This window comes from Suricata suricatta, chromosome 17, assembly GCF_006229205.1.
Source record: "Suricata suricatta isolate VVHF042 chromosome 17, meerkat_22Aug2017_6uvM2_HiC, whole genome shotgun sequence".
NCBI lineage: Eukaryota > Metazoa > Chordata > Mammalia > Carnivora > Herpestidae > Suricata > Suricata suricatta.
The window spans coordinates 55,367,440-55,380,963 of record NC_043716.1 but is presented as its reverse complement, the minus strand read 5'-3'; the positions used below and the strand labels follow the sequence as shown (position 1 = coordinate 55,380,963).

The 13,524-nt window shown below is 60.0% G+C and overlaps 1 protein-coding gene across 1 annotated transcript in view; it reads left to right on the top strand.

Moving 5' to 3' along the window:
• Positions 1-4,983: 4,983 nt before the first annotated feature.
• Positions 4,984-13,524, top strand: part of DNAH17 (dynein axonemal heavy chain 17) — a 96,711-nt gene continuing 88,170 nt past the window's right edge. The window contains exons 1-11 of the mRNA XM_029927093.1: positions 4,984-5,048; positions 6,169-6,619; positions 7,766-7,959; positions 8,626-8,818; positions 9,003-9,102; positions 9,253-9,338; positions 9,496-9,621; positions 9,952-10,104; positions 10,243-10,329; positions 12,218-12,385; positions 12,629-12,745. Coding sequence (XP_029782953.1) covers positions 6,275-6,619; positions 7,766-7,959; positions 8,626-8,818; positions 9,003-9,102; positions 9,253-9,338; positions 9,496-9,621; positions 9,952-10,104; positions 10,243-10,329; positions 12,218-12,385; positions 12,629-12,745 — 1,569 coding nt within the window. The 5' untranslated portion in view covers positions 4,984-5,048; positions 6,169-6,274. The remainder of the gene's footprint in view (positions 5,049-6,168; positions 6,620-7,765; positions 7,960-8,625; positions 8,819-9,002; positions 9,103-9,252; positions 9,339-9,495; positions 9,622-9,951; positions 10,105-10,242; positions 10,330-12,217; positions 12,386-12,628; positions 12,746-13,524) is intronic.

Sequence of the window (13,524 nt, the reverse complement as noted above, 5' to 3'; positions counted from 1 at the left end):
GAACCTGCAGCCCCGCCCCCAGCCGCCCGCCGAGAACCTGCCGCCCTCCCTCCCTCCAGGTGCTGCTGGTGCAGGGACCTCACGCCTCACGCGCTCTAAGCAGAGATAAAGCCTCAGGCTCCGAGCGCGCTGAGCCTGGGGCCAGCCGGGGAGCAGGAGGCTCGTGTAGCTCACCGCCAGTTTCGAGAACACAGGGGCCTGGCCGGGACGGGGAGACGCGGGGTAAGTGCCTGACATTAAGCTTTGACGCCAAGGCACCAGCTGTAAGCCGTCTGTCATTTAAAAAAAATTTTTTTAAGTGTCCTTATTTTGAGAGAGAGAGGCAGAAAGCAAGCAGGGGAGGGGCAGAGAGAGAGGGAGACACAGACCCCAAAGCAGCTCCAGGGGCTCGAACTCACGAGCTGTGAGACCATGTCCTGAGCCGAAGTCAGATGCTTAACCGACTGACCCCCCTCCCAGGCACCCCTAAGCCATCGGTCCTAAAGGAGCACTTTGCCTGCCGGGTCACAGGCCTTGAGCAGAACGGAGAGATGGGGAACTAGGCCCCCCACTTGGTGTCCCCCGTTCAGAAGCCCTGGCCTCCGCTCTCCTGAACCCTAATTCCACTCTTCTGCGTCAAGTTAGCCAACAGTGAGTGACCCCGCCAAACCCAGACACCCCACCTTTGGACCCTAATAAAGGGAAAGTTCGGGGTCCACATTCATATTCTCTCCCTCTCACACACATCCCCTGTGACCTCGCTGTGCGTGCCCTCTAGGACTTGCGAATGATAAATCTTGTCCCTCAAAGTTCCCTATGGCTTTGCTGAAGTCCACCCCGAGCCCTGGGGGAGGGAACCCCTCTGTCTGCAGCCCCGAGGATCAACTCCTGTTCCCCCAAATTCTGACCCCCTCACGAGGCCGAGGCCTGAAGACCTCTCCTCGCTCAAGCTGTGGACGGGTTCCGCAGAGCGCTCTCGGCGTTGGGGCCCAGGTTCCGGGTCTGCCCCAGCCGGTCTCAGGGAGGACTCCTGCTCCATCGCCTCCCCTTCCGCCCACTCGCCATGGACGTCTGACAAAGTTCCTGGGCCCCCACCTTCGGCGTCGAGGTCCTCAGCTGCCTCCAGCATGAACCCCTGCCCCGGGGTCTCCCGTCGGCCATCCCCACCCACGGACCCCTCGCTGCTCGGGGCTGAAAACGCCCCGCTGTGTCTGCTCTGTTTGGAGCTGCTCTGGCACTTTCCTCCGTCACCGTAGCCCGAAGAGTCCGTCTCTCTCGGCTCGGACTGCAGGCGGCTCTGTTCCTCCGGAGCCAGCCTGCGTGAGGCGTGTCTGTCCCCCGCCTGCTTCCGTAGGGACCACTGTGCCCCCCCGGGGTGGGCAGGGGCAGGTTTTGCTGCGAGGTGCTCCCCCCGAGCTGCCCCGTTCCCAGTCTGGACAGCTTGGAATCCACACGCTTCCTTCACGCCTGTTGGGGCCTCCGGGCTTGCTGTCCCCAGGGCCCAAACTAGGAAAGGCCCCCAGGCCTCCACGGTGCCTATGCTTGGGGCGACCTGAAGGCCGGAGACCATGCTCTCTGGCCACACCGACCTCGTCACCAAGGGAGAGGCCCCCGCAGGGCCAGCCTGGCAGCCGCGTCCAGCCCTCCCTTTCTGCCCAGTGCCAGGGCGAGGACGTGCCGGGGGACAAAGCCCGACTGTCCCCCCGGCCCCCCCCCCCCCCCCCGAACGCAGCAGGAGGACGTGTGTCAGGGCCGGGCCGGGCAGGGAGGGCTGACGGGAACCAGATGGCCGGCCTCCTGCTGTCCGAAAGCGTCCCCAGCAGGAGAAAATTGTCCTGCAATTTTGTTTAATGACGGGTCACAGCTGCTGTGAAACTTGCAGCCGGGAGGAAGGGCTCCCTGGGGATGTTAAGTGGCGGGTGTGCTTTCTCGGCTGGTCCGTGACTGTCCGCAAAGGAAGCGAGGGGCTGATGAGCCCTGCTGGGGGCCCCGCGTGCGAAGGGTCGCCGCCAGCCACCCGTCGCACTGCCCCCCCCTCCCAGGGGCATCTCCTGGTCGGGAAGCGCCACACTTTCCCTGGCCTTTTCCAAAGGGCCTGCTGTTGGCCAGGGAGTTTGCATCGAAAGCTTGTTGTGCCGCCTAGAAAGTGGGTCCTCCTCTGTCCCCTTGGCGCAGGAGTGACCGGCCAGGAAGCTCCGTGACACGGTGTCCCCCCTGCATCAGGCACAGCGCACACCTTGGAGCCCTAGGGCTGTGGTTGGAGTCCCTGCGGGTCCGCACTTTCAGCAGGACGTGTTCGCGCTTTGTGTCTGACGGACACGCAGACCCTGGACCCCCTAAACCTGCATCTAGCTTCTCAAACAATGGACGGGGCTTCAAGGAAAGAAGGGCTCTGCCGTCTTCTTAACACACCTGGGGGAACACGGGGTTGCATGCGGTTAAACAGACTTCCTAGCTGCAGGACTTCTCAGGGCCTTTGTTCCTCCAGTAATAGTTACGGAAGGTCTGCGGTGCCCCGTGCGGGGGCTGGCAGGGCTCGCCCAGAGGGCTGGGCAGGGGGAGCTTGCTGCCTGGCTGAATCTGATGGCTCTGGGCGCCACACACAGGTTCGCTCCCCAACAACCAGCGATGTAAACACCCGGTCATTGCTTGTTGGCCATTTGTGTGTATTTCTTGGAGAAAAGTCTACCCGTGTCCTTTGTCCATTTCTTTTTAAGTTTTTTATTTAAAAATCTTTTAACGTTTACTCATTTTTGAGAGACAGCGTGCAAGTGGAGGAGGGGCAGAGAGAGGGAGACACAGAATCCGAAGCAGGCTCCAGGCTCTAAGCTGTCCTCACAGCGCCCGACGTGGGGCTTGAACTCACAGACCTGAACATCATGACCTGAGCTGAATTCAGACATTTAACTGACTGAGCCACCCAGGCGCCCTTCAGCTTTTTATTTTAACATTTGTTCATTTTGAGGGGGGGGGGGCGGGGCGGGGGGAGAGAATCCCAAGCAGGCTTCCCATTGTCAGCACAGAGCCCAGCATGGGGCTCGAACCCTTGATCCATGAGATCATGACCTTAGCTGAAATCCAGAGCCACACGCTCAACTGGCTGAGCCACCTAGGTGACCCCTTTACCTGTTTCTAAGTGTTGTTTGCATTTTTATTATTGTGCTGTGAGTTATATGTGTGTTCTGAATACAAGTCCCTTATCAGATGGAAGGTGTGAAAATCCTTCTTCCATTCTGTGGGTTTTTTCTCTTTACAGAGTCCTCTGAAGTACAAAAAGCCTTAATTTTGATGATGCCCCATTTATCCATTGTTTTCTTTGATCTACTGCTTTTGGGGCCCTATGTAAGAAGCCATCGCTCCCCACAAGGTTGTGGACCTCTACCCCTTTTAGTCTAAGGTTTTACAGTTGTAACTCGTACATTCAGGTCTTTGATCCATTGTCGGTCAATTTTTGTAGGCGGTGTGAGGCAGGGGTGTGACTCCTTTCCTGCGCGTGGACTGGACGTTGATTTGTTGGAACAGTTACTGCTTCCACTGCTGGACTGTCCTGGCGTCCCTCACCCCAACGGCCTGTAGATGACTTCCGGGCTCTCTGCTCTAGCCCGTGGATCTGGAGCCTGTGGATCTGGAACCCATCGATCTGGAGTCCGCCGGAAGCGCTCCGTCTTGATCGCTGTAGTTGAAGTGTTGAGCCTGGGAAGTGCAAGTCTTCCAACTTTGTTCTTTTTTTTTTTTTTAATATTTATTTTTGAGAGAGACAGAGACAGATCATGAGCAGGGGAGGGGCAGGGAGAGAGGGAGACACAGAATCCGAAGCAGGTGCCAGGCTCCGAGCTGTCAGCACAGAGCCCGACACGGGGCTCGAACTCCTGAACTGTGAGATCATGACCTGAGCTGGAGTCGGACGTTTAACCAACTGAGACCCCCAGGCGCCCCAACTTTGTTCTTTTCCAAGATGGTCTTGGCTTTCCTCTTGGCCCCTCACGTTTCCCTGGCATAGGACGGACAAGCTTTCCCATTTCTGCAAGAAAGGGAGCTGGGATTTTGACAGGAATTGTGTTGAGTCTTGCTCGATTATAGATCAATTTGAGAATCATTGTAACAAGATTAAGTCTTCTGAGCCATCAACACGGGATGCCTCTCATCTACCTAAGTCTTTAATTTCTTTGTGATGTTTTCTTGTTTGTTTTCAGCATGGAAGCCTTGTGCTTCCTTTTAAAATTTAATCCTAAGTATTTCATTGTTTTCTGATGCTCTTGGAAATTGTAAGGAGACTTGTTTGATGTTGTAAATGGAAATCCGCTTTTTGACCTTCATCATCGGGTTGCAGTGAATAGTGTAGGAGATAAGTCGGGATGCATGGTGTGATGCCTCCGTGCCTCTAGTGGGAAAATAAAAAGATGTATAGCAACCAAGGTAATGAGAGGGGAGGAAATAAGGAAAATTATTTGATCCAGGGGCGCCTGGGGGGCTCAGTCGGTTAAGTGTCCAATGTTGGCTCAGGTCATGATCTTGTGGTTCGTGAGGTCGAGCCTTGCAATGGCTCTGTGCTGACAGCTCAGAGCCTGGAGCCTGCTTCGGATTCTGTGTCTCGCTCTCTCTCTCTCTGTTCCTCCCCCACTCATACTGTCTCTCTGTCTCTCAAAAAATGAATGTCAGAAAAAAATTTTTTTAAATTATTTAATCCAGAAGAAGGCAAGACAGGAGAAGAAAGGCATTCTGGAAGAGGTAAGACCAATCCCAAGCACTTAAGACAATAGACCTAAATCCCAGTGTAGTAGGAGTTACAAGAACCGACTGAACGCTCCAGTTCAAAGGCGAGATGATGGCTCAATGGAGTTTAAAAAGTATTCCAGTCCAAGAGCCCTCCCCACAGTGGTGGGTGATGAAGGTTTGCCCATTTACTGCTCTACTGCTGGCCACTCAGGTCCCCAGGAGAAGGTTCTAGAAGTCCCAGGTGCCAAGGAGACCCGCAGAAGTTCCATGGCAGTTGGAGCCCCTCAAGGGAAGGGAGCCATTTCCCTTCTGGCCGCAGGCTCACCCTGCCTACGACTGAAGCAGCTCAGCTGGTGAGCTTTTAGTTGTGCGAGGGGTGCCCGGGGTGCCGGGAGCCCACACTGCTGCTCACTGGGGCCCGCGGGCGTCTGGGTGGGATGTGCAGGCTGCCCGCTGCTGGCTCCCTCCCTGCCTTCCTGGGGCCCTCGTCCAGCTGCTCCAGACTGTTCTCTCCCTGCCTCAGCCTGTCTTCTCTGGAAGTCCCAGGGCCCCCGGAAACCTAGAGCTGCATGTGTCCTAGGTAGTAATAAAACCACAGCACTCTCCCCGCTCCCCTCCCCCTGATGCCGGCCCTCGTGACAGAGCTGCTGCATTTGAAACTTGGGCCTTTTGTTCGCCATGAACTTGCTTGCACTGACCTTGACTGTCAAGAATATCGAAGTATTTTTTATCTTGATCTCTGAGGTTTGGGTGTCCCTTAAATGCTGTGCCTTTGGGAAGGGCCTTGCTCGCCTCACCCTAGGCCTGGCCCTTCGGGACATCAAGGTGTTTTCAAGGGGACCCCCCCCCCACCCAAGTTCTCCAGTGAGCTCTGCCCCCACAGGAAGATCCACGGGGCGGGGCATCTCCTGGGTGGGGGCGGGAGCAGCTTCCGGGGGGGTCTGTGAGGAACTACAGTTTGGTCCCTTCGTGAGCACATGGTGGGGGGTGGGGGTGGCACGGGAGGCCCAAGAGCTGGGCAAACGTTGGGGTGCACTCTAGCCCTGGTCAGGGCCTGAAGCACAGGATAGACTTCACACTACTCTGCACACGGGCTCCGCCCCCGCTTCCTGCTGAGCCCCGCCCCTGTGCTCTGGGTGTGATTTCTCCCCCCCCACCCCCGGACCCTTCAACCTGACCCTTGTCTCCTCCTGCCCCCACCCCCTCACCCGAGGACCATCTTGCTCTGATCGTTTTCAGCCCTCCCTTCTCCCCGCCGCCCATCTCTCCCTTTCCCAGCTGTTAGCTCTCGGGTCTCCAGTCGCACAAGGGCACTCCAACCGTGTGGGGTCCTGCCCCCTGCAGGGCAGGGGGGACCCCAGTCCAGGCAGAAGGGACAGACAGGGCCCCCGGGTCCCTCCCTGCCCCCAGCCCACGCACGGCTGAAGAGCGTCCATTCACGAGGAACCTTTTCTTGCTGCTTGGTCCGAACAGAACTTTCCGGGGCTCCAGGGACGGTGGGAAGCCAGCCGCCCCAGCAAACGGCTGCGTCAGTGTCTCCGCGCACCCGCCGGGGAGTGTGGCCTGAGGAGGCGTCGCGATGACTGTCACCCCCGACGTCAGGTTAGAATACCTAGAGGCGGTCGCTGCCCTCTTTTTGAAGTTCAAGCCGGACAAGTGGGGCAAGATGATGGGAGCCGAGGAGAACTTGGCCTTGTTCACCGAGTTCCTGGAGAAGCCGGACGTCCTGGTTCTGGTTCTGACGCTCACCCCCGCCGGGCTGATCACCCCCTGCCTGGGCTTCCCTGCCGCCCTCAAGTCCAAAGGGCTTTACTTCATCAAGAAGAGCGAGGGGCCCCTCAGCAAGCACACCTACAAGAGCCAGCTCCTGTACGGGGACATAAGCCCCACGCCCGTGGAGCAGCTGATCGCTGTCGTGGAGGAGGTGGGTGCCCCGGGCAGGCCCTGGGGGCCGGGGTCCAGCAGAACGGTCCCTGTTGTGTGGTCCGGAGCCCTGCCGCTCACGGGGCGGCCCGTGGGCCAAGAGCATCAGCCTCCCTGGGAGCCTGTTAGAAACGCACGGAGCCCTGATGCAGACACGGATCTGCATTTTTTTTTAATGTTTATTTTTGAGAGAAAGAGCGTGAGCAGAAGAGGGGCAGAGTGGGAGGGAGACACAGAACTCGAAGCAGGCTCCAGGCTCTGAGCTGTCAGTACAGAGCCCCACCTAGGGCTCAAACTCACGAACGGTGAGATCCTGACTGAGCCGGAGTCAGACAATGCTGTGGGCCTCAGGACGCACTGGGGACGCCCCTGCCCCCAGCTGCAGAAGGTGGGGGCCATTGGAGTACCATGGGTTGGGTTCCCCAGTTCTGAGACTTTGAGTAAGGAAAGAGCAAGAACAGGGTGCAGTTCGATGCATCTCCCCACCAGGCAGCCTCACCAGCTAGAAGTCCGAGGGACTCTGCTTTTTGGCCACGGCTCTCCTCATGTGTGAGATGGGGACTTGTGTCCCTGCCTTGTGCAAACTCAGCCTCCTATCTGGAAGAGGAGCCTGATGGGCATGGAGCTGAAGGGCACGGGCATCGCCAGCTCTGCTCCCGCTGCTGCGACGGGTACCACGGGCCTGGGGGCTGGAAGTCCAAGGTCCAGGCGTGGGAGGGGCTGGTTCCTTCCGGAGCCTCCCTCCTGGTCCCGTAGATGTCCTCGCCGGGCCATCCCTCTGTGTCTGTCTGTGTCCAGATCTTTTCTTATAAGGATACCAGTCATATTGGATTTGGGCCTCCCACCCATGTGACCTCATTTTAACTTCATCACCTCCTAAAGGCCCATCTCCAAGGACCGCCACGCCCCAAGGTGTTGAGTTTGGGGCTTCAATATGGGAACCGGGGGGCCTAGCTCCAAGGGCCCCATTTGCTGTCAGCAAGGGTTGTGAACTGCTGCTCCGTGGCTGGCGGGCCGCCGTCCTGGGTCTGCGCCCCTCTGCCCGCCGTGCCTCCTCCCGGCACGGCTTCAGTGTTCCTTTTCCTCCTGGGAGCCACTGGGTCGGAGGAGACAAGGTGGGCAGCCGTCCAAGGCCGTTGCCTTTCAGGTGCTGTACTCTCTGTTAAACCAAAACGAGAACCTGAGCGCGTGGCCCTGCGTGGTCTCGGAAGACCTCATGCGGCAGGTGCACAAGCTGAAGAACGAGATGTTTGTGATGGGGGGCAAGATCCGGGGCAAGACCCTGCTGCCCGTCCCGGAGCACCTGGGGAGTCTGGACAGCGCGCCGGGGTCCGTGGAGAGGTAGGAGGCACGGCCCAGGCACCGGGCCGGGCGGAGGAGTAGCCGCCCGGTGTCCGGCCGGGATGGGGTGCTGTGAGCCGGCGTGGAGTCTGAGATCAAAGGCAGGAGGGAGCACCAGAGCCCCTCCCCCACTGCGCGTGGGTACGGGTCCACGCGACACAGGATCTCCAGATTTAGGACGTGGGCCCTGAGGGGCGTGGGAGGGGTTTCCGGCAGGTGGAGACTGCGCATCCGAATAGAGGCTGTGTGGTCCCAGAGGCCCCGGGAAGCCCGGGATGGCCCCTCGCACCTGCCCTACCACCGTCTTCAGCCGGCTGGGGCGTGAGGCTCCAGGAGCTGTTGTGGGCTGACCACGTGCTCCACTTACGTCGGAGGGTGACGGCTCTCGGGGGCTTGCTGTGCGGGAGGTCCTCCACCAGACCCCCAGCACATGCCTCGTGTGACCGCAATAAGGACGGCAGGAACACAGCTTCATGCTTGTTCTCTCTGTTGGGAGGTCTGGGGACCCTCCCCCCTCCCCCGCCACCCCCTGGGACGGGAGGCAAGATGTCTGGGGTCTGCTGTCTGAGGGCCCCGGGGAGGGACGATTCCCCCCCCCAGAAGGGGCAGCGCCGGTAAGACTCCACGCCTGTGGCGGTGAGCGTGTGGTCCCGACCTTCTCTCCAGGATCGCGTCCACCCTGGACAGCCCGCTGCTGCACGCCATCGAGACCATCGTCATTGACTGGTCCCACCAGATCCGGGACGTGCTGAGCCGAGACTCGGCCCAGGCCCTGCTGGACGGGCTGCACCCCCTGCCCCGCGTCGAGCTTGAGTTCTGGGATGCGCGGCTGATGAATCTCAAGTGCATCCACGAGCAGGTGACGGCCCCCCTCCCCCCCGCCGAGGTGACGAGGCCCCAGACGGCTCCTCATCATCGTGCATCCCCTCTGCGGGGACCCCCACGCCCCGCGTGGAGGCCGCCTCCGCTCCGGCAGCCGCAGGGCCTGGGGTCTTCGTGTTTCTCTCGAAAGGCTCATGGTGTTCTTGTCCTCTCTTTCTCAGCTGAACAGTCCCAAGGTGAACAAAATAGTTGAGATCCTGGAAAAAGCCAGAAGCTGCTACTGGCCGGCCCTGCAGAGCGTGTACATGAGTGTCACCGAAGGTGAGCCCCGGAGGCGGCGGTGCCTTGGGCGAGCGGCTGGGGCGCCTCCCCACGGGCCGCTCCCTGTGGGGAAGGAGGGTGGGTCTGGAGGCAGCAGGTGTCGGTGGACGCAGGGGCGGGCTCACGAGCCCTTCCTCTTGCCGCAAACAGGGTTGAAGGAGGCCAGTGACATTGTTCTGTATTTGAAGCCCTTGCGGATCCTGCTGGAGGAGACGGAGCAGGCCGACTTCCCGGGGGTGTGTCAGCTGCACAAAGGCTGCCCTGCGGGGCTGGGCCCCTTTCTTCAGGGGAGGGGGGGCCCCCCACGCCGCGGTAGACGGGCCGTGTGGTCCTGGGGGCACCTCTTCCTCCCTTCCTGGAGACCCACCCGCCTGTCTCTCCCCCGCCCCCCAGCTTCCGCCCTTCATCGCCAAGGTGCTGTTCACGATCTGCTTCATCTGGGCCACCTCCGAGCACGACAACACGCCCTCCAGGATCATCATCATCCTGCAGGAGTTCTGCAACCTGATCGTGGAGATGGTAACTTGCCCCTCCAGAGCGGCCGCTCCCTTTCGGCGGGTCTAGACCCTGCAGCCCGGGGCAGGACTGCATCTCTCAGCCCCTGGAGACTGCTAGTCCTGGGGGAGCGGATTCTGTCTGGGCTGCAGCCCTACACTGCAGGGCTGAGGGGCCGGGCCAGGGAGGCAGCTGGCCCGCCGGCTGGGGCAGGAGCGTAAGGGGGCGGCTGCTGTGTCCGACGCCGCGGCCCACGGGCCCCGTGCTGGGTGGTTTCCAGCCGGCTGGGCGGCCCGCGGGCAGGGTGTCCAGAGGGCTCGGCCACAACTTTGGAACACCTTCCCTCCGGCCCAGACGCGCAACTTCCTGGGCCCAGAATTGGTGCTGAAGGGCTTGCAGGGCGAAACGGAGGAGGTTCTGAGCAGCATCTCTCTGTCGGTGGGCGTCCTGAAGGGGCTTTACCACACCTACGACTTCTGCTGCGCAAACATGAAGCTTTTCTTTAAGGTGCGGCCGGACGCAGAGCGGGGGTGGGGGGTGGGGGGTGGGGGGTGGGGGGGGGGCTCTGCCCAAGCCCCACCTGTACACGTGGGAGTGTTTGGGGTAAGCACGGCCACGGCCGCCCCTCTCTCTTCCCCCCAGAAGGACAAGGAGCCGGTGCCATGGGAGTTTCCTTCCTCCCTGGCATTTTCCAGAATGAATTCCTTCCTCCATCGCATCCAGACCATTGAGGTACAGGTGCAATTTGGTTCAGGCTCCCTTCACCTTAGCGGAGCCGTGCCTCCCTGTCCCGGTCCCTGTCCCGCCACCGCACACAGCCTCCAGTAGGATGAGAGTCCCACCTCAGCATCCGAATCGTGGGGAAACTGAATCACGGGCCAGCCCGCCCCCCCCCCGGCCCCGCCCCATGCCCAGGGCTGTCGGCCAGGAACGAAAGTGACCCGTTTGGGCTGCTTCTCTCCGCACCCATGCCTTCTGCCCGCGAGCAGGCTGATGGCACACCACAGGAGCCCAGCCCGGGAGCTGGGAGGCGGCAGGAGAGGGTTTGCGGGGCCCGGCTCGTGTGGCGCCGGCGGACACAGGACTGCGCAGCAGCCCCGTCAGATACATGGAATGACTGAGCACGTGAACTTTACTAAAGGCTTTTTTTGTTGTTGTTAATGTTTATTTTTGAGAGAGACAGAGTGTGGGGAGGGGGAGAGAGAGAGAAGGCGACACTGAATTGGAAGCTGGTTCCAGGCTCCGAGCTGTTAGCACAGAGCCCCACACGGGGCTTGAACTCCCGAACAGTGAGATCATGACCTGAGCCGAAGTTGGATGCTCAACCAACTGAGCCCCCCAGGCGCCCCGAGATGAACATTTTTAAATGGTTCACAACAGCTTCTTCTGGAGAGAAGAGCCCAGGCTAAAGATGGACGTGGTCAGGGCAAGAAAGTTTTGCTTTTTGTTCGAAATCTGTGTGGTCCGGCCATGGTGGTGGTGGCCGTGGCAGCTTTGTGCCCACTGCTGAGCAGCGGGAAGTCACCCTGCAAGCCTTGCGTGTTGATTATTTTTTTTTTCCCCGACGGCGTCCACCATTAGCAGTGGCTTCCAGGGGGCTGACGAGGGCCACCGAGGACAGCAGATTTACAGCCCGGAGCGTTTCTCGTGCCTTCCATGGTTCCTACATCACAGGCTGTGAATCAGGGTGCGCTTCCTGGGAAAAGGGGGGCGCTTTTCAGAGCCGGACAGAGCCGAGCCGTCCACCCCCTCCTCCTGGCTGCAGGAGCCCGAGCTTAGGGCTTGGCCACGTCCCTGCTTTTCGTTGGGCGCACTTTGCTGGTGGTGTTTGGGAAAGACGGCACCGGCTTAGGGGACCCGCTGGAACACGGAGGGGGCATCTGGAGGCTGACTGGGGCCGGCCGTAGGTCAGGCGCCTGAGGCTGCGTGAGGTCCTCAAGGAGCCTTGGGGGTCTGGCCTGGGAAACCGGAGACTCCCACACAGAAGGGGGAGGTAATGTGAGTGGACCGGGTGTGAGTAAATGCCAAAATCAAGAGCAAGTGGGGGTACCCGAAAGAAAGAGCCAGAATTCCACCAGACGCCGGAATAGTTGCCAAGACCTCCACGGGGAGACCACCCCCCATCTCGGAGGCGGTAGGATTTGCATGCAGGGATCGGTCAGGCATTCTGGGCGTGGGGGATCCTTCCGGACCCCATCAGGGATGGGCTCTAAGTGGCGACGGTCTTCCAGGAGGCAGAGATTTGAAACCGAGTCAGACCATCAGACACTCACGGCCACGTGCCTTTAACTGCCTCCCCCCACCGCTGAGGAAGGGGGGGTCCCAGCAAAGCGTGATTCGTGCGGAGGTGACTTGCGGCCAGGGTGGAGCCCAGCCTCCTCCCCCGCTCCTCCTCGGTGTTCACAGCTTGGAGGGGACCCCCGGAGCCCTTCCTTCCGTCCCCTCTGTGTTCCAGCAAGGACTTTGGAGAAAAGAAACGAACAGAGGGCCCCCCTCCCACTGCCCTGTGGCCCAGGGCTCTTCTCCCTGACTCCTCCCTGCTGGAGTCAGAGCTAGATCAGTGCCTTGCGTTTAGTTAGGGAGATGACTGGGTGGGGTTTTGGGGTTTTTCCTCCCCCAGGATCTTTATAAAACAGCGATTGAGTTTCTGAAGCTGGAGAAAATCGAGCTCGGGGGAGTGAGGGGGAACATCCTTGGAAGCCTGGTCACTCAGATTTACGACGAGGTCTTTGAGCTGGTGAAGGTCTTTGCCGAGTGTAAATATGACCCCTTGGACCCGGAAGACTCGGTACGTCGGTGGCCTCGGCCGGATGCGTGACAGACCCCCCCCAGGAGTGGGGGGAGACGGGGCAGGGGTGTGTCAGACGGTCACGTTCTAAAGGCGTCCCCACATTAGTGAGCACGCTCAGCCCCGAATCCCGCCAGCGGCCTCAGGGTCGGGCTCAGGGTCGAGGTCAAGGTCAGGGGGAGAGCGAGCATTTTGCCCCCTGCTTTGCGTGCCGACTTCCCAGGTTGGTGTTTTCATTTTCAGAGTTTTGATGACGATTACGCTGATTTTGAGACCAAAATTCAAGATCTGGACAGGCGGCTGGCCACCATCTTCTGCCAGAGCTTTGACGAATGTAACTCCATTGAGTCCTTCGCAAAGGTAGGCCGGGTCACCCCAGCTCGGAGTGACCATCTGTAGAGGAGGGGCGGGCCTCGCGCAGCGGCTCAGAGCACCTTGGGGACCTCCCGCTGGGGTGTGTCCCCGAGGAGGAAGGCAGGCAGTGAGGAGCAGGATTCTCACGAAGGGAAGGTGTCCCCTCGTTCTTCCTCGGTTCAATCCCCCCCTGCTCAAAAGGCCCAAACATTCGAGGCAGAGTTGCTGTGAAAATAAAAACATGCTTTTCTACCCGCTGAGCTGAACTCACCCCCTCTTGGAGACCCGAGGCTCCGCGGCCGGCCCGGCACCATTGACGGGGACCCGCCGCTGGGAGGTGGGGTGCCGGCCAGTGCTCGTCTGCCTTCTGGGTACTTCTCCGCCATTTCCAGGGCGCGAGCATTAAGTGTTTCCAGCACCTTTATGCTTAGGAAAAAGTCACGATGCCATGGGGAAAAAATGCTAAAAAAAAATAGAGGGCAGAAAAGCAGTAAACCTCTGGACAACATCGATTGAAAAGAGAAACACGGGTGCTTGCGTGGCTCAGTCAGTGGAGTGTGTCCAACTCCTGATTTCGACTCAGGTCTTGATGCCAGGGTTGTGGGATGGAGCCCTGCATCGGGCTCTGTGCTGAGCCTGGAGGCTGCTTGGGATGCTCTCCCCTCCCCCCCCACCCCACCCCACCCCCGCTCTCCCCCCTCACCCCCCCTTCCCTTTGCCCTGCTCTCCCGGCTCTCCCCGCTCTCCCCTCCCCCGCTCTCCCCCCCTCCCCCGCTCTCCCCCCC